This window comes from Mus pahari, chromosome 6 (genome assembly GCF_900095145.1).
Source record: "Mus pahari chromosome 6, PAHARI_EIJ_v1.1, whole genome shotgun sequence".
NCBI lineage: Eukaryota > Metazoa > Chordata > Mammalia > Rodentia > Muridae > Mus > Mus pahari.
In genome coordinates this window covers 84,147,317-84,167,264 of record NC_034595.1, presented here as the reverse complement: position 1 = coordinate 84,167,264, position 19,948 = coordinate 84,147,317, and the positions used below count along the sequence as shown (strand labels likewise).

The 19,948-nt window shown below is 50.5% G+C and overlaps 1 protein-coding gene across 1 annotated transcript; it reads left to right on the top strand.

The window, feature by feature from the left end:
- The first annotated feature begins 9,068 nt into the window (after window positions 1-9,068).
- On the top strand, window positions 9,069-12,243 carry Gpr3 (G protein-coupled receptor 3). The gene is made up of 2 exons (XM_021200981.1): window positions 9,069-9,186; window positions 10,229-12,243. The coding sequence occupies exon 2, from the start codon at window positions 10,234-10,236 to the stop codon at window positions 11,224-11,226; it is 993 nt and encodes a 330-aa protein (XP_021056640.1). The 5' UTR covers window positions 9,069-9,186; window positions 10,229-10,233; the 3' UTR covers window positions 11,227-12,243.
- The last annotated feature ends 7,705 nt before the right edge of the window (window positions 12,244-19,948 follow it).

Sequence of the window (19,948 nt, the reverse complement as noted above, 5' to 3'; positions counted from 1 at the left end):
GTCCAGGTAGAGCCTGGCTCTGCTGTGGAGGAGTCCCGAGAGGCCGAAAGGCGTGGCTCTGCTCTGCGATTTAAGGCGGGGCCTGAACAAAAGGGATGGGTTTAAGACTGATCATTGAGGGGCAGCTTCAAGGCCGGAGGATCTCTGAGAACAGGCCTTATCAACATAGCAACTAGGCTTTGGTGAGTTTTTAGGGAATCTCTTGTGTAGCTCTGGCTGTCCTAGAACTCATTATTGTAGACCAGAGCCGAGATTAAAGTCCTATGCCACCACCTAACTCGACCTATGGGCCATGACCCCCTTAGGTGAGCCTCTATTTCAAAAACATTATTCGCATTATGATTCATGACAGTAGCAATGCCCGGCATCTGCCAACTTCTTTTTTTTTTTTTTAAAGATTCATTTATTTATTATATGTAAGTACACTGTAGCTGTCTTCAGATACACCAGAAGAGGGCGTCAGATCTTGTTACGGATGGTTATGAGCCACCATGTGGTTGCTGGGATCTGAACTCTGGACCTTCGGAAGAGCAGTCGGGTGCTCTTACCCACTGAGCCATCTCACCAGCCCATCTGCCAACTTCTTAATCAGGTGTGGCCCTCTTAGTCCTGAGCCTTAGTCTGCCCTCTCCTTCAATCATCTTGGCTATTCTGCTGTCAGGCCCCACTTAAAAGCCATCCAGTACCTGGGCGTGGTGGCGCACTCCTTTAATCCCAGCACTCGGGAGGCAGAGGCAGGCAGATTTCTGAGTTCGAGGCCAGCCTGGTCTACAGAGTGAGTTCCAGGACAGCTGAGGCTACACAGAGAAACCCTGTCTCGAAAAAACATTAAAAAAAAAAAAAAGCCATCCAGTAAGGCGAGGGATGTGGATCCCTTGGTAGGATGCTTGGCTGGCTTGCCTAGCCCAGGCTTCATCCTTAGCACTAACCAGCCTGGTAGCTTGTGCGTGCACTCCCAGCGCTTGGGTGATAGAAACAGAAGAATCAGAAGTTCAAGGTTGTCCTTTGCTACAGAGAGAGTTAGAGCCAACCTAGGCTAAAGAACCCCGGCCTTAAAACCGGGGAGGTGGGGGAAAGGTGTTAACCTGGCAGAGTGACACATGCCTTTAATCCCAGCACTCCAGAGACAGAGATAGTCAGATCTCTGTGAATTTGGGGACAACCTGATCTACACAGGAAGTTCCAGGATAGCCATGATGACAGAGATACCATGCCTCAAAACAACAAAGAGGTGGGGGGTGGGGTGGGGGCTGGAGAGATGGCATAGGAATGGAAAGCTCCGGCAGCTCTTCCAAGTCTAGGTTTGATTCTAGGTCCACAGGGTGGCCCACAAATACCTGTAACTCTAGTTCCAGGGGATCCAGCGTGACCCTCTGCTCTGCACAGCCACCAGGCATGAAAGTGGTACACAGACATATAGTCAGGTAAAATATCTACTCATAATATACATTAAAATAATAATAATATCGCCAAAGGAATAGATATCTGTCACCCAGTACGTGGGAGGCTGGGGCAGGAGGGTTTTTAAGCCAACTTGGTCTACGTCAATGAGACCCTGTCCCACACCCTTCCGAAAAAGGGCTGGAGATGTAGCTCAACAGTAAAGTACTTGCTTAGCATCGCATGGCCCTGAATTTGAACCTCATAGCAACAACAGTAACCAAGAAGCTTCTAATCTCCACCCCCACAGCAGTGCTGGCCCCACAGCTACCACACCCATAGCTGAAAAACAGCTCTGCTAATCAGCACCCCTCTCCTGTTTTTAATTAAAAAATAAAAATTTAGCCGGGCGTGGTGGCGCACGCCTTTAATCCCAGCACTCGGGAGGCAGAGGCAGGTGAATTTCTGAGTTCGAGGCCAGCCTGGTCTACAGAGTGAGTTCCAGGACAGCCAGAGCTACACAGAGAAACCCTGTCTCAAAATAAACAAACAAACAAAAAATTTACTTTGCTTTAGGGATAGAAGTGTTAAGTCTGCATTTATGTCTGTGCACCATATATGTACCTGGTGCCCTCAGAGGACAGGAGAGGGTACTGGATCCCCTGGAATCTGAGTTGTAGAAGGTTAGCTGGGCATGGTAGCACACGCCTTCAATCCCAGCACATGAGAAGACCACAGATCGCTGTGAGTCTGAGGCTAGCTAGCCTGGTCTCCATAGAGAGTTCCAAGACAGCATCTACATAGAGAAATCCTGTCTCAAAACAGCAGCAAAAAGATCTATAAAGGGGGTGTGAGCCTCTGTGTGGGTGTTGGGGATCAATTCTGACTCCTCGGGGAGAGTAACCCCTGCTCTTTATCACGGAGCCAACTCTCCAGTCCCCATAACCCCCTCCTACCATCGAGATGAAAATATATTCTAACCAGAGCTACTTAGCTAATGTCCACAACTGCCCCGTGACAGGAGCTGTCTCTCATCTTTAATTGGCAGCTGCTCAGGGGGAGTTACACCTCAGCTGGGACTGGTGGGGGTGGGGGTCTGTTTCCTGAGCACCTCCACCTGAGTACTATTAGGCCTCTAGTTCCCGTCCTCCACACAGGAAAGCCCCAGCTTCTGCGCTCCTCACTGTCAGTCACCCAGGTTGGATCCAGTGTTCTGTTTTCACCCTGGCGCTTGCCCGCGGTTCAAATCCTCAGACTCAGCCGGGCGTGGTGGCGCACGCCTGTGATCCCAGCACTCAGGAGGCAGAGGCAGGCAGATCTCTGAATTCGAGGCCAGCCTGATGTACACAGAGGGAGTACAGGGGTCAGAGAAACCCTGTCTCAAAAAGCAAAACAAAACAAAAAAAAACCAAACTCCCAAATCCTCAGACTCAATGTACCATGTCTCCTGGGCCCTGGCCTACAGCCCCTCCCTGAGCTGGCCCTCACACAGATGTCCACATCTCCTCCAGTTAGCAGCTTGTCCACTGACTACCCTCCCCCTTCCCCCGCCCCCATGCAGAACCCTTGGATTCCTGACTCTGGCAGTATCTTGCTTGTGGAGGGTTTTCCCAGTCATATCTCACTTCTGTGATAACAAGTCATCCTTCTTGCCTTATCCAGCTCTCTACCCGTGGCTCCATCTGTCTCTAGCTAAGGGATCCTTTGGGCCACCACTGCGAATGATCCTTGGAAGCATATCCGCTCAGGCCCTGTGACCCCTCAACCCTACCAGCGCCTTCCAGCTCACAGCCCTCCATCACCCACTGAGTCTCTCCTGATGCCTTCTGGGCTCAGCCCCTGCACTTCAGTTTATCAGCCCCGTCTCTGATCTTTACACGCTTCTCCTCCTGGGGGGACTGTCCACTTGCTGTGCCCTGTCCAGGAAACTCAAACTCATCCGTTCCTTCAAGTGACTCAGTTCTTAACCTCTCTGCCAACAAGACCTTCTCCTAGTTATTCTCCACAATGGTGCCTGCACTCCTTCCGAGCGAGCATCCATGCATAATTAACTGCCCATTTGTTCCCTGGTCTACATTCTCCACAGTGTGTGCGTGCGTGCGTGTGTGTGTGTGTGTGTGTGTGTGTGTGTGTGTGGTATAAGTTCACGTGGTGGAGTGCTTGTTTAGCATGCAGGGATCCTGGGTCTAGTCCCTTCACCACATAAGACCACGTGTGGTGGAGAATGCCTGTTACACCAGCTCTCTGGACATGGAGATGGAGGTCAGCCTTGACTGCTTGAGACTCTGGCTCAAAAAAAAAAAAGTCTCACCTGGCAGGAAAGCGCATAGCCATCTGGTGGCCACGTGAGGAACTGCAAGTTTGTCAGTGAGAAGCCCCTTTGGGGAAGAGGTTGCTATTTATGTAAGCACCCTGGGCACCTTCACCATCCAGTTCTACCACTCCCAGTGTGGTTTTGGGAAAGTACCTTGACCTCTATGAAATGTGGGCACTGCCCCTTAACTTTGTAGGGTTGTTGGTGGGAAAAATTGGCACGTGTTTGTGTGTGTGTGTGTGTGGGGGGGGGGGTGCATAGGGAGACAGGGCCAAGAGGCCCTGAGAAAGGGCTGCACTTCCCCTGGACACGAGGTCTGGGGAGGAGAGAGCAGAGGAGACGAGGTGACCCCAGCCAGACATAATGGCTCACACCTATAATCTTAGCCAGAGAGGACTCCCCACAAGTCAGAGGCCAGTCTGGGCTTATAGGATGTCTCCTCTCTTTCTGTCTCTCTCTGTTTCTCTCTCACACATACTCTTTGGTGCCCGAGAGAGCTCATATGTGAAAATCTGTTGCCTTATTCAGTCTGAGTCTCCAAGGGTTCTCACATTAGAAATACTCTCCCACTCTCCCTCCCTGGCAGTGAGAGGCAACCTTCCCCATAAAGAATGTGGTGACATGCGAATAAGGAAGTTCCTGGCCATCTGCTTTCTTCAGTAGAAACAACTGGTCATTGATGTCCCCACTGTAGGTTGGTAACTGTCACTAAGACAGAAATTTGAAGAAAATTAACCCAAATGTCCAAGACTGCTCAGGATGTCATCTTTATATTTAGATTCAGAACCTATTTTAGTGATGGGATATTGGGGGCACTGTGGAGGGACACAGTTTGCTTGGGTAGAGTTTACAATTATCCTATAAAGAAAAAAATCAACCCAAAAAACAGATTGCAGGATATGGCCCGTATAAGCTGGAGATCTCAAGAGAACAACTGGGATCAGGAATGGGGGGTGGGGGTGGGGAGTGAGCACTGGAGAAATGGCTCTGCAATTATGAGCACTTACTGTTCTGTTAAAGGACCCAGCACTCATTTCAGGAAGCTCACAACCACATATATAACTCTGCTCTAAGGGATTTGATACCATCTTCTGGTCTGTGTGAGTACATTCATGGCATACACTCCACATAGAAACACTTACATACACACAAGCAAAAATAAAAATCCTTAAAAAAAAAAAAAAAAAAAAAAAAAAGAAGCAAGCCGGGCAGTGGTGGCACACGCCTTTAATCCCAGCACTCGGGAGGCAGAGGCTGGCAGATTTCTGAGTTCGAGGCCAGCCTGGTCTACAAAGTGAGTTCCAGGACAGCCAGGCTATACAGAGAAACCTTGTCTCAAAAACAAACAAACAAAAAAAGATCTACTTATGAGTGCACTGTAGCTGCGAATGTTAATTCAGACATACCAGAAGAGGGCTTCAGATCCCATGACAGATGGTTGTGAGCCACCATGGGGGTGCTGGGAACTAAACTCAGGCCCTCTGGAAGAACAGTCAGTGCTCTTAACTGGTGAGCCATCTCTCCAGCCCATAGAAATCCTTTTTTAAAAAAAAAAAGCTGCTGAGCAGTGTGTGTATGTACATCTTTAATCCCAGCACTCAGGGGGCAGAGGCAGATGGATCTCTGAGTTCAAGGGCAGCCTGGTCTACAGAATGAGTTCCAGGACAGTCAGGGATACAGAGAGAAACTCTGTGTTAAACACACACACACACACACACACACACACACACACACACACACACACAGAGCTGTAGGGAGAACAGAATGGAGAAGTCAAAGGCCAGTGTTGGACTGACAACACGAGCATCTTTGAAGACTTGATCTATAACGATAAGACTTTTTATTTTGGCACAGGGTCTCATGAAGTCATGTATTTGGTACAGGGTCTCATGAGTCAGAATGACCCCAAACTCCTGATCTTTTTTTACCTCCCAAGAGCTGAGATTACAGGAATGTGTCCCGATCCCTGCTGGCAAATTCTCACCAGCAGATCAATAAACTCCAAAATGGCCTGTAATGGCTATTCCTGGTTGTCACCTTGACTCTATCTGGAATGAACGACAATCCAGAATTGGAGGGTTCACCTGTGATCCAGATCTTGAGGCTGGAAGATACAAGTTTCTGACCTGGATCTTAGCATGGAGATCTTGAGGCATAGTGGCTATGAAAAGCTTAGGCCCAGTCAAGGTAGTCCACACCTCTGATCCCAGGAGACTAAGGCAAAGGAGTTCAAGGTTAGCCAGAGACAAAGCAAGTCCCAGATCCAGGTGTACTGGCACACACCTTTAATCTGGGCCACACTTTCTGCTGGAGACCTCCATAAGGACATCGGAAGAAAGGAGATTTGCTTTTCTTTACCTGCTTGCACTTACTAGCCAGCACATCTGTTGCAGTCTACTTCTACAGAAGACCAGCTGAAACAACTAGCCTCGTGGGACGGAGCAACTACTAGATCCTTGGACTTCCCTCCACAGCTGACGGTTGTTGGGGTAGCTGGACTACAGCCTGTAAGTCATCACAACAATCTCCCTTCTTGAAAACCCTGACTAGACACGGCTGCTCAGAGCGGAGTGTCTCTCATCTATATTTGGATCCCAATGCCCTAGCACCTTGTTCCTGCTCTCATCTCTGAGACCAGAGCTCTGACTTGGCTCAAAATGGAGAGGAGTAGACATCCAAGACTTGGCCTGCTGATGTCCTATGATGCCTTTGCCCTCAACATGTCCCCATCAGGACTACCGTTCTTTCTGTGTCTCTTTCTCTCTCTGGGTTTGTTTATTTTTAATTTGTTTAGATATTTATTATTTTATCTATATATAAGTATTTTCAGGTTTTTGTTTGTTTGTTTTTTTCAAGACAGGGTTTCTCTCAAGAGATCTGCTTGATCAAAGGCATGTGCCACCATTGTCCGACAAATGTTTTGTTTGTTTTGTTTTGTTGTTTTTTAAATATGAGTGAGGGTCCACATGGGTTCTGGGAACCAACCTTGGGTCCCCTGGAAGAGCAACACATACTTTTTTTTTTTTTTTTTTTTTTGGTTTTTCAAGATAGGGTTTCTTTGTGTAGCCCTGGCTGTCCTAAAACTCACTTTGTAGACCAGGCTGGCCTTGAACTCAGAAATCTGCCTGCCTCTGCCTCCCAAGTGCTGGGATTAAAGGCACCACGCTGGCACAACACATACTTTTAACTATTGAGTTATAGTTCTAGTCTCACACTTGAGTGTTTGTTTTGAGACAAGGTCTCTCTGCATAGCCCCGGCTGACCTGGAACTCACTCTGTAGACAAGACTGGCCTCAAACTCACAAGATCAATGTGATTCTGCCTCCCCAGTGCTGGGATTAAAGGCATGCGCCTCTGCCCCCTTTGTTTTCCTCTCTTTGACTATTCCTGTTACATTTCATCAACCAATAGGTAATAGTAATTGAATACCAATTATATATCAGACACTGTCCTTAGCACAAACCAACCCTAGTCATTATTGTCACATGCCTTATCCTACAGTGGGACAGCCTTGGACTCCAAGCCAACAGAAAAGGGGGAGTAGGGAGAGTATTTTGATGCAGGAGTTCTGCATGCCCAAGAACATAACAAAGAGAGGAGGGAGGGACAGGGGAAGGTTAGTTGATCATTTGCGACCCGTCAGGAAGCCCATTTAGGGAAGAAATGGCTAAAAGGAGTGCTCTGAAGGGAGCATAGGAGGTGCCCATGCACAGAGCCTGCAGCGGGAGAGCCTCATCTAGCCTGGTCCCACAACGGCAGAGCTTCCTGTGACCACTGTTCATTTTCTTTGTGCCCTCCTGTGATTCCCTGATGTCCTCTACTGGCCAGATACACCACTGACAGCCAATATACAGCTCGTGCTGCTAACAGGCCAACTGCCCCCAACAGTCCCCAGCAGTTTAGACATGAAAAAACAGGTTCAGAGGGCCTAACAGGGCCTCAAAGTCACACGGTTAGGAAACGTGGATTAGGCTTGGAAGCCAGACTCCTGACCTCCTCTACCAGCTAAACTCCCCATATCCCGCCCAAACTCTGCCATTCTCTCCAGCCCACGCTCTGTCATATCTGCGAGGGTATGACGTATTCCCTGACTCCTGGTCTCTTCCTTTCCTCAGCCTCAGACTCCCACCAGCCTCCTAAAGTCTAGAACATTCCAGAGATGATCAAAGGGAGAGAGGACAGTACTGGTGTCTGGGGTTAGATCTGATGGGGCATTTCCCTAGGGAGGGAGCAGGCAGGGCTAGGAAAGGCGAAGTTTTCTTCCTGCCCCACCCCCTGGGGTACCTAAGCCGGGTGCTCAGGGAAAGCTGCTCTGAGCAGAGCTGCTGAGTCCTTTTGCTTCCAAGTTCTTCCCGGCTCCCTATCTCCTGCTGCTTCGGGGAAGTGACCCCCCCCCCAGCCCCCACGCTGGCTTTTCAGATCCTTGAATAAATAATTGAGGTTTTGAAATCTTGCCAGGCGCACCCTCCCATGCAGAGAGGACGCTATTGGGCCCACATGAGTGACGTCACTCAGCTCCTTATTCCAACCCCAACATCACGGGACCTGTCCTGACAGTAACTTACCTGCTGGGTCGCCATCCAGTCAGACTTCCTACTCTGTGCCCTCACTCTGGGGCCCACTCACAAGTCATTTGGACTTTACTTAAGGGCCCCACAGCCCTCATTTAGCTTTGTCACCTCAGTCCTTTACAGCACTTAACAGGGTCACAGTGACCTGAAGTTCCTTCACCTGCACACTCATCGCCAAAGCCTTGTCACCACTTCTGCCACCCTAGGGTCCCCGAGCTCCATCATGCTGCAGTCATCCTGACAATGCTGTGGCTGTCCTGAGGAGGCCTACACCCCTCTACCGTCAACGTCCCACAGCCGCCATCCTCCAAGATCTTGTCACCGTGCTCATATCGTCACAGCCACCCACCTCCCTGCTCCCTCGTGCTCCTGTCACCGTCACCTCAGGGCCCTATCAGAGGCAGAGCCTGTCATCCTCACCGGGGACGCCCATTTCGCTCCATCACCTGTCTATGTCAGCGGGCTTCTGCCACTGAAGGTACTCATCACCCCCGCAGACTATCCCAATCCCTTGACCTCTTCCCACATCCTCTGTGACCTCCCCGAATCTCTTTTAAGGCTCTCCCACTAGTGTCCCCAAAACCCCCGACCCGCAGAGGGCGCCGCGTCAAGGACAGAGAGAGCCGGCTCCGGAGGGGGCGGGGCCGCGGCCACGGTCACTTTTTATGAATGGGGGAGCGGGCGGCGCGAGGCCTCATTACTATGCCGCGCAGCACGCGCTGCGCTCCAGCGCGCAGCGCCCATTGGCCTGCTGGGCTTCTGACGTCACCAAACCGGTGGCCGGGGGCGGGGCGGGGCGGGGTGACTCACGCCGCGTCTCCCGCGGCCGCGGGGGCTTCTTGGGGTCCTCGCACACGTTGCTCTGCCAGAACCTGAGTGGAGGCTCCCCGCGGCCCGGCCGCACCCGGTCCTGAGCCACCGGTGAGTAGTGGGCCCTGCCGCGGGGACCCGGAGTCTGGGAGGACACAGCGTGCAGGGGCGCCGGGCCGGCGGAAGGTTGCTCGCCGCTGCTCAGGGTCGGGGGTCGTACCTGGGACTCTGGATGAGCAGAGTCTGCATAAGTAGGCAGCTCCCCAAGTGTTCGGGTGCTCGAGTGGTGCGATGGGGTGACCCGGCAAAGGGTGAGCATTCCTGCGGGACCTGAGGCCCTGGAGGGACAGGCGGTCATCTGAGGTTGGGAGAACAGGAGGCGTCTGGGGCGGGCACCTAGACGTCCGAGTAGCGGGTGGTGTCTTATTTAGGGCTTCGGCTATCCAAGGCAGGAGGCGGAGTCAGGCCCAAGATCCAGGTGTCCGGGCAGAAGGAGGGGTCTGACTCAGGAATCCGGCTTCCACCAGGGGGTGTCTGCTACGGAGACCCAGTGGTTAGGAGGAAGAATGGGGGGAGTGTGTGTGTGGGGGGTGTCTGTCCGGAGTCAGAAGTCTGGGAGAAAGTGTAGGGGAAATGAGTTCCCAGGTGTTGCCCTGGGAATGTCGACTGGGGGCTGGCAAGTAGCTGCACCGGCTTTGCCTGGGGGCGGAGCTTGAGGCTGGCAGTACCGCGAATCGTGAGGGGTCGGGGAGCTTCGGGAACCTAGTCATCATCTCTGGTGGGAGGGAGCTGACTGCTCTTCTTGACGTGTTTCCCTCCCCTATTCATGAGCCTATTGAGGGCACACCTTGAATCCTGTGCTTCCCCCATTCACTTATGGTAAGCTTTGATTCACTTCTTTGACCACGTGTGGCCAAGAGGTCTTTAGGACTTAGAGGAATGGAGGAATGGAGGGGAGGGTGAAGGGACCACCTGAAAAGGGACCCCTGTTTAGAGGCCTGGAGGCATCAGAGGACAAAAGCCACAGGACATGAATTGGGGGGGGGGGCAGGTCATCGGTACCTTACCTGTTCTCCTGACAGCTTTCTTTTCTCCAAGGGCCTCCTGTCGGGATGCCGGCCTGCCAGTATCTCATGGGACCTTTCTTCTACAGGTACCATGATGTGGGGTGCAGGAAGCTCTATGGCCTGGTTCTCAGCTGGCTCAGGCAGTGTGAACGTGAGCAGCGTGGACCCAGTAGAGGAACCCACAGGCCCAGCTCCACTGCTGCCCTCTCCCAGGGCCTGGGATGTGGTGCTGTGCATCTCGGGCACCCTGGTGTCCTGCGAGAATGCGCTGGTGGTGGCCATCATTGTGGGCACTCCTGCCTTCCGCGCCCCCATGTTCCTGCTGGTGGGTAGCTTGGCCGTAGCAGACTTGCTGGCAGGCCTGGGCCTGGTCATGCACTTTGCGGCTGACTTCTGCATTGGCTCGCCAGAGATGAGCTTGGTGCTGGTCGGCGTGCTAGCAATGGCCTTTACTGCCAGCATCGGCAGCCTGCTGGCCATTACCGTTGACCGCTACCTTTCCCTGTACAACGCCCTCACCTACTACTCAGAGACTACGGTAACTCGGACCTATGTGATGCTGGCCTTGGTGTGGGTGGGTGCCGTGGGCCTGGGGCTGGTTCCCGTGCTGGCCTGGAACTGCCGGGATGGCCAGACCACGTGTGGTGTGGTCTATCCACTCTCCAAGAACCATCTGGTGGTTCTGGCCATCGTCTTCTTCATGGTGTTTGGCATCATGTTGCAGCTCTATGCCCAGATCTGCCGAATCGTCTGCCGCCATGCCCAGCAGATCGCCCTCCAACGACACCTGCTACCTGCCTCTCATTACGTGGCCACCCGCAAGGGCATCGCCACATTGGCCGTGGTGCTTGGCGCCTTTGCTGCCTGTTGGTTGCCCTTCACTGTCTACTGCCTCCTGGGAGACGCCAACTCTCCCCGTCTCTACACCTATCTTACCCTGCTCCCAGCCACCTACAACTCCATGATCAACCCGGTCATCTACGCCTTCCGCAACCAAGACGTGCAGAAGGTGCTGTGGGCCATCTGCTGCTGCTGTTCCACTTCCAAGATTCCATTCCGGTCCCGGTCCCCTAGTGATGTCTAGTTTCACCCTGGTGAAAACCTGTGGCTTTGACTACTATAGAACTCCAGAGCGTTAGGTCCACCGGGGCTTAGTCCCAATCCCCATCTCCACGCCCTTAAGACCCAGCTGGTTCTGGAGTTCTAGGACATCGGGTGTTTTAGGATCTCATTCAAGATTCCTGCGGGGGCCCAGCCCAGCTGACCGCATGATTCTAGAATGTTCCAGATGGTCAGGGTCCCACTCAGAAATGTCTCACAGCCCAAGTGGTTTGCAGTTCCAGAAGGCTGGGATTTTTACAGTATCATTCCAAGTCCTTGATCTTCCTTCCCAGAAACTTGACCTTGATCATGTCGCTTTTGAATTTCAAAGCTCCAGAGTCAGAGGTTAATCACTTAGTTGCCTAGATGAAAGATTTATCTATATATGTGAACATACAAAGAAGGTATATTTATTTATTATTTATTTATTTATTTATTTATAAATTTGCTTATGGGTGGTAAGGGAAAAAGAAAAAAAAGAGACCCACACCTAGAAATCTAGTTCGTACCAGGGTATCCCCAGCCTCCATGACCCCATTTCTGACCTCAGTTTCCGGAGGGGGCAGGATGGAAAAAGAGAAACCACGTATTTTGTTATTTTTGCTTATTTTTTATCAGAGAAATCATAGAAACCAGAGCCTCCTCCCCAGGCCCGCACTGCTCGGGTTTGCAGGGGGAACACACCAGCCTCTGGTTTTTTATTTTTTTAAGAAGCCATCACCTGAGCAACCGAGAATTCCTCTGCGCTGAGGCCCGGCTTCCCTCTGGTGGCCATTTGGGGGAATTGCAACCCGGCAAGGCAGTCGGGATTGTAAAACGCACCCCCCATTACCCACTCCAGCCTGGCTTTCAGCGCCACAGCCATGGCCTGGGGGCCAGGCCTTACCCTGAGGTGCCCGAGAGGAGGCGGGGCAAGAGCCAGTACCCCCACCCCTCTGCCAATCGGGTTATGGCCCCCAGTGCATTCCTGTTCAGTCCCCAACCCTACTCAATAAAAAAATGTTTTGTTTTGTTTTTTTGATAAATGCTTGTTTGTGTATTTGCATAGTGTGGAGTTGAGCCAGGATAGCTTCCTTCCACCATGTTTCCTCTGGGCTACATTTCGCTAAGGGTACACGCCTAGCTAGGATGGATGGCACAGGCTATCTCATCTCCACCTTAAATGTATGAGAAAACTGCTGAGGTCAGACAGCTAGAAACACAAGATAGTATTCACACCTGGAACATCTGTTTCCAAAATCGGTGTTCAGTCTCCTGGACAATGACTTTTCCTTTTTTTTTTCCTACCCTGGAGCTCAGAACCTTCTGGACCTTGCCTTATGTCCTTGGGGGTCAGTGGCCCACATTTGGAAGGTGGTCACATTGGAGAGCTGGCGTTCGCAACTGTGTTCGCAACTGGAGACTGGAACTCCAGGGACATAGGAAGGGAGGAAGCCTGTGCTTACCGCAAGAGCAGAGGCAGGGTCAGGGGAAGCTCTGGGCTGGGGCCGTACATGTCTGCATTCTCTGTGTTGGAGAGGCAGAAGCCAGAGGATCATGAGTACCAGGCCAGCCTCAGCTACACATTGAGTTCAATTCCAGCCCAAGGCACTTAAACCCTAGCAACACCCTAGTGAGGGTGGAGAAACACAGTTATGAGCACTGGCTGCTTCTACAGAGGACCTGGGTTCAATTCCCACCACCCACGTGGTGGCTCACGACTGTCTGTAGCTCCAGTGTCAGGGGATCCAACACTCTCTACTGGCTACAGATACACATGCAGACAAACACCCATTCATATAAAATGGAATAGCTAACAACTGTAGCAGTACATGTCTATAATCCCAACACTCGGGGAAGAAAGGAAGGTGGATCAGAAGTTAAAGGCCAGCTTCAGCTCATAGCAACTTTGAGGCTAGCCAGCTATGTAAGGCTCTATTTCACAAATACATACATACATATGTGGCACACGCCTTTAATCCCAGCACTTGGGAGGCAAAGGCAGATGAATTTCTGAGTTTGAGGCCAGCCTGGTCTACAGAGTGAGTTCCAGAACAGCCAGGGCTATACAGAGAAACCCTGTCTTGAAAAAAAAAAAGAAAGAAAGAAAGAAAGAAAGAAAAAAAAAAAGCCCTATATAGAAAAAAAAAAAAAAAAAAAGAAGAAAAAGAAAAGAAAAGAACAAACAAAAAATGAATACATACATATGTACATACGTACCTACGTACGTATGCTCTGACTAGATCAGTCTGAAGGGACAATCCACGAACATTTCCATGATCCATGAGAACATTTCTGCCCACTTTACAGTTCTACCATCACACACTAGAGAAACTGAGGCCCCAAGATGAGCAGCTTGTTCAAATTCAGTTGTGTCAGGCCTGCTGGGACCACAGTTCTATCTCCATTTCCCAGGTTCCTGCTCTTTTTCCTGGAGTTCAAGACCCCTCTCAAACAGAGGCCACAGGGTCCACCTCCCAGGCACACAGTGAGGGACGCCCACTAGCTCGCCTCCCAGGCACACAGTGAGGGATGCCCACTAGCTCAGGTAGAGCCTTGACTGTCCTCTCTCCTCACGTTTTTGGAAGGTCCCTGGGAGGAGCTCTTCACTGCGAAAGCTCTGCTCCAAGCCAAACTGGAAGCCAAACATTTCATAGACTAGCACCACACTATCGGCAGCAGGGCAAATGCACCATGCTTGAAGAAGATGGATGCTGGATGTAATGGCGTGTCTATTCCCAGCACTGAGACATTAAAGCAGAAGGCCAGGGGTTCAAGGCTGGCCTTAACTACATCATAAGTTCAAGGCTATCCTGAGCAACATGAGACTCTGTTTCAAAAAGCAGACAAACAAAAAACACCAAAGAGGCGAAAGAAGGCTTTGTGAGCACTGTGACACAGACTGTGAAACCCAAAGTGCTATGTAACTCCAGTTATTGAGGCAGGAGGATTGCAAGTTCCAGGTTTCTCTGGGCTACAGAAACTCTGATAGTAACAAACCATCATCTACTCCCTGATGCTCTTGCAGATAGCTTAATGTCTAGTCCAGGAACTAGAAAAAAGGTTTTCAATCATTGCAGTTAGGGCTGAAGGGATGACATAAGCAGTTAAGAGCACATACTGCTCATACAAAGGAATTGAGCTCGCTTCTCAGGACTCACATTGGGCAGTGCTCAACTGCCTGAAACTCCAGCTTCATGGGATCCAACGCCCTCTTCTGACCTCCACCGACATCTGTGCTCACACAGGCACATACCCATACACAGATATCCATATGTACATACAATTAAAAATAAAATATCTCCAAATATAAAGTGGGCTGGAGAGATGGCTCAGCGGTTAAGGGCACCGACTGCTCTTCCAGAGATCCTGAGTTCAATTCCCAGCAACCACATGGTGGCTCACAACCATCTGTAATGGGATCTGATGCCCTCTTCTGGTGTGTCTGAAGACAGTGACAGTGTACTCACATACATGAAATAAATATATAATATAGATGAAAGTAATTTTAAGATCAAAGTAAAACAAAAGCCTTCCTGGAGGCTGGGGTTATAGTTCAGTTGGCAGAGTTTGCCCCACATGCACAAAGAAGCCCTAGGTTCAATCCCCAGTGTGTGCCCATGCTGGTATATGTCTGGGGAGGGGTAGTAAGGCTCCTAGCTGCTCTGCCTCTACCAGATTTCTTACTCCATGCTTGATTCTACCATCAAACTAAATGGTTTGGAGACACATACTTGTAATTGTACGATCTGGAAGGTGAGGCTGGAGAGATGGCTCAGTAGTTAAGAGCACCGACTGCTCTTCCAAAGGTTTTGAGTTCAAATCCCAGCAACCACACGATGGCTCACAACCATCCATCATCCATAATGAGATCTGATGCCCTCTTCTGGTGTGTCTGAAGACAGCTACAGTGTACTTACATATAATAAATAAATAAATCTTAAAAAAAAAAAAAAAAAGAGATTCAGAGGCAGGCGGATTTCTGAGTTCGAGGCCAACCTGGTCTACAAAGTGAGTTCCAGGACAGCCAGGGCTACACAGAGAAACCCTGTCTCAGGAAAAAAAAAAAAAAAGGAGGTGGAGACAAGATGATCACCAGGTCATTTGAGGTTACATGTGGAGTTTGAGGCCAGCCTGTGCTATGGGAAGCTCTCCAACAACTTAAAAAGGAAAGGAAGCCCTCCCAGAAAGGTCACATTTATGATCAATTGAGCTGTGATTTAAACCCAGGCCACATCTGCTTCCAAATCTCTTTCTTTACTGATTTAGGAAGTATGTTTTGGGAACAGGTCAAAGAAAAAGTTGGCCAGGCATGTGGGGTAGGAAGGCCCTATGCCCGTGCTAGGGTGAAGCTGGTTACTCCAGATTGACCCTTACCCTCAGAAGAGGCGCCATACGGAAAGGAAAGCAGCTTCATGCCCAATCCCTTGGATCCCTGTGGAGTCTCTCTCCAGATAGTTTTCTGTTCTAGGTGGGTCCAGCTGGACCCTGTGCACCCTCATCCCACACTCCCTGCTCTGGGGCTCCCAGGAACCTACCAACTGCCACCCTGTGTCTAGGAGACTCTGCTGGGCCTCAGTCTCTTGCTCTGTCATGGGGCAGTGCAGTGATCTGTGGCATTTGGGAGCGCCTGTGTGTACAGTGGACTAGCTGGGACTTCCTTTCTTTGGATTTTTTCCCCCCCTTCCAAAGACAGGTCAGTTACCCCCTACCGCCCCAAAACTCTTCCCCCGGGAACCCCTTGTTGGGTCGTGTTGAGCTTAAGAAGAAACAATTTATACAACAAACCTTCCTTCTCGTCCCCTGGAGCCACTGTATGCATAAAGGAAAGGTAATGTCAGAGCAGACCTCCTGAAGGCAGTGCCGTAGCCTGTCTCCAACAGAGGGTCCCTGACAGCAGGGACACGCATGTCCTTTCAAGCTGAAGGCTCATCAGAGTACATTTCTTTGTCTCTTCCTCGGAACTAGAGGCTCCTGAAGACAAGGTCATGGCTCTCCTCAGACCAGGATCGCAGAAAGCTGAACTTCCTCTTAGGCAGAGGGCCTCTAAGAGCCCTTGAGAGCAGGGCCGAGCCTCTCCTTCATCCTGAGCCTCCTGTCTCCCTCAGTCTCCTCTGGGGCTAGGCCCTGGGCTGCTCATTCAGGGGTGTGTGTGTGTGTGTGTGTGTGTGTGTGTGTGTGTGTGTGTGTGTATCCATGCGCCTGTGTGTCCGAGAAGGTTACTAAGCCTCCCAGCCGCCAGCTTTCTTGTCCTAATGCTAGAGTTTACCATCTTCCGGCCAGGAGAGGGGCTGGGCACTGGGCTCTCTGAACTGAAGGAAAAACCTGGGGCTCTCTTCTAGCTGGGCTGAGCTCTGGTCCTTGTGGGAGGTGGGGCAGCCCTGAGTGCTGCACCCCGCAGGGGCCATGACCGCCTCTCCCTTGCAATAAGTGAGGAGACAACAGCTATTAATATAAGATGAGTTCACGGGCTCACAGCTTCCGCAGGCTGGAAAACAGGCTCCCGGGGCCGGGGGCTGCAGCAAGCCTCGTCTGTCAGATTTCCTCCTGCAGCCTGGAGCCTGCCATTCCCCAGCTCACTCCATGCCAAGATCTCTGCATACACCACACACACACACACACACACACACACACACATACACACACGGGCACACATGTGGGAACCAGGCACCTGACTGTTCAGAGACACGTGCAAACATACATAAATCCATCTCTGAGTGCATTTGTACACTTGTGCAGGCACACTAGATACAGCATTATATATATGAACTTTATGTTACAGGGGTGCATGTTGGAACACACACACACACACACACACACACACACACACACACATATATATATATATATATATTCTTGCACACATGTGTATACAGTACATACATACACATGGGTCTGGATATGTTTGTATAAGCAAACCCATTTGCACACCACTGCACACTTATAAATATACATATGGGCGGGGGAGGGTATAGAGTACTTTTGGGATAGCATTTGAAATGTAAATGAAGAAAATACCTAATAAAAATGCATTGATTAAAAAAATAAAATAAATACACATATATGAACCTACAAAAATGTAAATAGGTGCCAGGCAGTAGCGGCACACTGCATGCCTTTAATCTTAGCACCTGGGAGACAGAGGCAGGCGGATTTCTGAGTTCGAGGCCAGCCTAGTCTACAGAGTGAGTTCCAGGACAGCCAGGGCTACACAGAGAAACCCTGTCTAGAAAAACCCAAAAAATAAAAATAAAAATAAAGTAAATGGGTGATATTTAACACAATTGCATACAGGGCTACATTCAAGGATTTGAATGCATCTACATACCACTTCACACATAGTACACACACACACACACACACACACACACACACACAGACACACATGCTTCCTGCTGTTAGTGGTCACCAATCAGGAATCCATGGGCACACCTCTGGTTCGACAGGCCCCCACCTCCTCTTCGTCCCCTCCCCCAACCTTATGACAGACAGCTCCTGCTTCTGTCAACCCCATGGCTGCCTTCAGCTTCCCACCCCTGGGGGGGTCCCCAGGTCCCCGATTAACCCCCTCACTAATTGGCCACCAGCCCCTTGACTTTGCTGCAGGCCTTCTTGGGAGCTGAAAGCAAGGCTGCAAATTGGCTGAGCAGGATGTGTCCAGGGAATTGTGTACCTGCTATGGGGAGGGGGGACACAAGACAGGGCTCTGCGGACAACCCGTCAGAGCACCACATGTACCAGGGTGGGGGCAGTGATGACATCATACTTTCTCACAGGGCACTTCTACTTTACATGGACAGCCACACAAAGCCATTCCTGTCCACACCCACAAATGTACACACATACCACGGGGTGAGCATATGGAGGAGGCAGGTTCCACCCAGCTCTCCACACAAAGGCAGGGGAACCCTGGTGTATTCCCAAGTGGATCTAATGCACCTACTGCATTGAGCACACACTCAAGCAAAACCTTACCTGTTCATGAAGTCAGCGGTCAGACATGTAGAAATCATTTATTTATTTATTTATTTTTATTTTTTAAAGTACACTGTAGCTGTCTTCAGACACTCCAGAAGAGGGAATCAGATCTTGTTATGGATGGTTATGAGCCACCATGTGGTTGCTGGGATTTGAACTCCGGACCTTCAGAAGAGCAGTCAGGTGATCTTACCCACTGAGCCATCTCACCAGCCCCTAGAAATCATTTATTAAAGATTGAGTTTTACCTTAGACAAAGTCTCGGGGTAGTCCAGGCTGCCCTTGAACTCACCACACAGCCAAGGATGACATTAAACTTCGAATCCTCTTCTCCATCTCCCAAGTGCTGGAATTGCAGGCATGGACCAGCAAGCCTCGTTTTATTATGGTATTAGGGATTGAACTCGGATTGATGTATTCTAGGCAAGCACTTTCCCTGAGGGAGTGGAGGCACCCTCAGTTCCCTGCAGCTGAATTCTGTGATTGTGGTAGGTGCCCGACCTGGGTGCTAGAAATTACAACTCCAGTCCTCTGCAAGAGCAGCCAGTGCTCCTAACTGCTCAGTCACCCAGTCCACAGACACTCTTTATGTATGTAAGCTCACACACAGGGCCTGAGGCTACAGCAAAGCCTGGGCTTCAATCCCTGTTGTTGTTGTTGTTTAAAAAGCCCAGGCTATGGTGGCACACTCCTTTAATCTCAGCACTCAGGAAGAAGAGGCAGGCAGATCTCTGAGTTCCAGGCCAGCCTGATCTACAGAGTGAGTTCCAGGTCAGCCAGGACTGCTTGTGGCACAGTGGCTGTTACCTAGAAGTTTAACACTTAGGAGGCTGGGGCAAAAGGCTCACCAGTAGTTTGGGACCAGTTTCAAAATAAATAAATAGCCACATAAACCAACTAACCAGTCATGGATAATAAACCTGTGTGTAAGCTCAGATGCACTACTTGAGGGATGTATAAATGAACTCAGGTGAGTACACACACTGGCACTCCAGGTCGGTGTGGACACCTCACTCACGCGTGCATACGTAGATGGGCAAGCAAGCAGCCATGGCTAGGGAGAGGCTCCTTTAGCTTGTCTCATGCCTCTGCATAAAAGCAAGTCAAATCAGGGATTTACCCTGTGCAGGAGGAAGGCAATGGAGGAATCCACACAGCTTTCAAGATGTATTGTCCCCAACCTCCCTTCTGAGGGTCCACATCTAGAACCTCCTCCAAGCTTTCCCCAAGTCTTCAGACAGCCAAAGGGACCCCGTGAGTATTTTCTAAAGAAAAAGAGCTCCTGACTGCCGCTCGGCTCCAATCTCCTTATCTCTGGGCCCAACATCATAAGGTGCTGTGTTCTCTTGAGCATCACTAAGGTTTCTATTTTGACATCGGATGCTAGTTGGCTGTGTGGTGCTGGACAAGCTGCTAAGCCCTTCTGTGCCTCTCCACATCTGTACAAGAAGAACCAAAGGCTTCGGGTAGACAATCCTTTCAAGTCTGTCCCGAGGAAGCCACTGACCCCTTTACAGATGTGCTCTACTCAGATGCACATCTGGGAGCGTTATCAGCTGTAAAGACACCGACTGGAACACCACAGTGGAATGGCCACACCTAGTATCAGGCTCAATGCCTTGCTGAATAAAGGAAGTTCAAGTCCAGATGGAAAGCAGGGAGCTTCGAGCTGGAGCAGTTCCTGCTTGGGCAGTGTGGAAGCCTGCACCTCCGCACCTTGTGTGTGTGTGTGTGTGTGTGTGTGTGTG

Coding starts and splice junctions, on each gene's coding strand:
- Gpr3 (XM_021200981.1), top strand. CDS start 10,234: ATGATGTGGGGTGCAGGAAGCTCTATGGCCTGGTTCTCAGCTGGCTCA.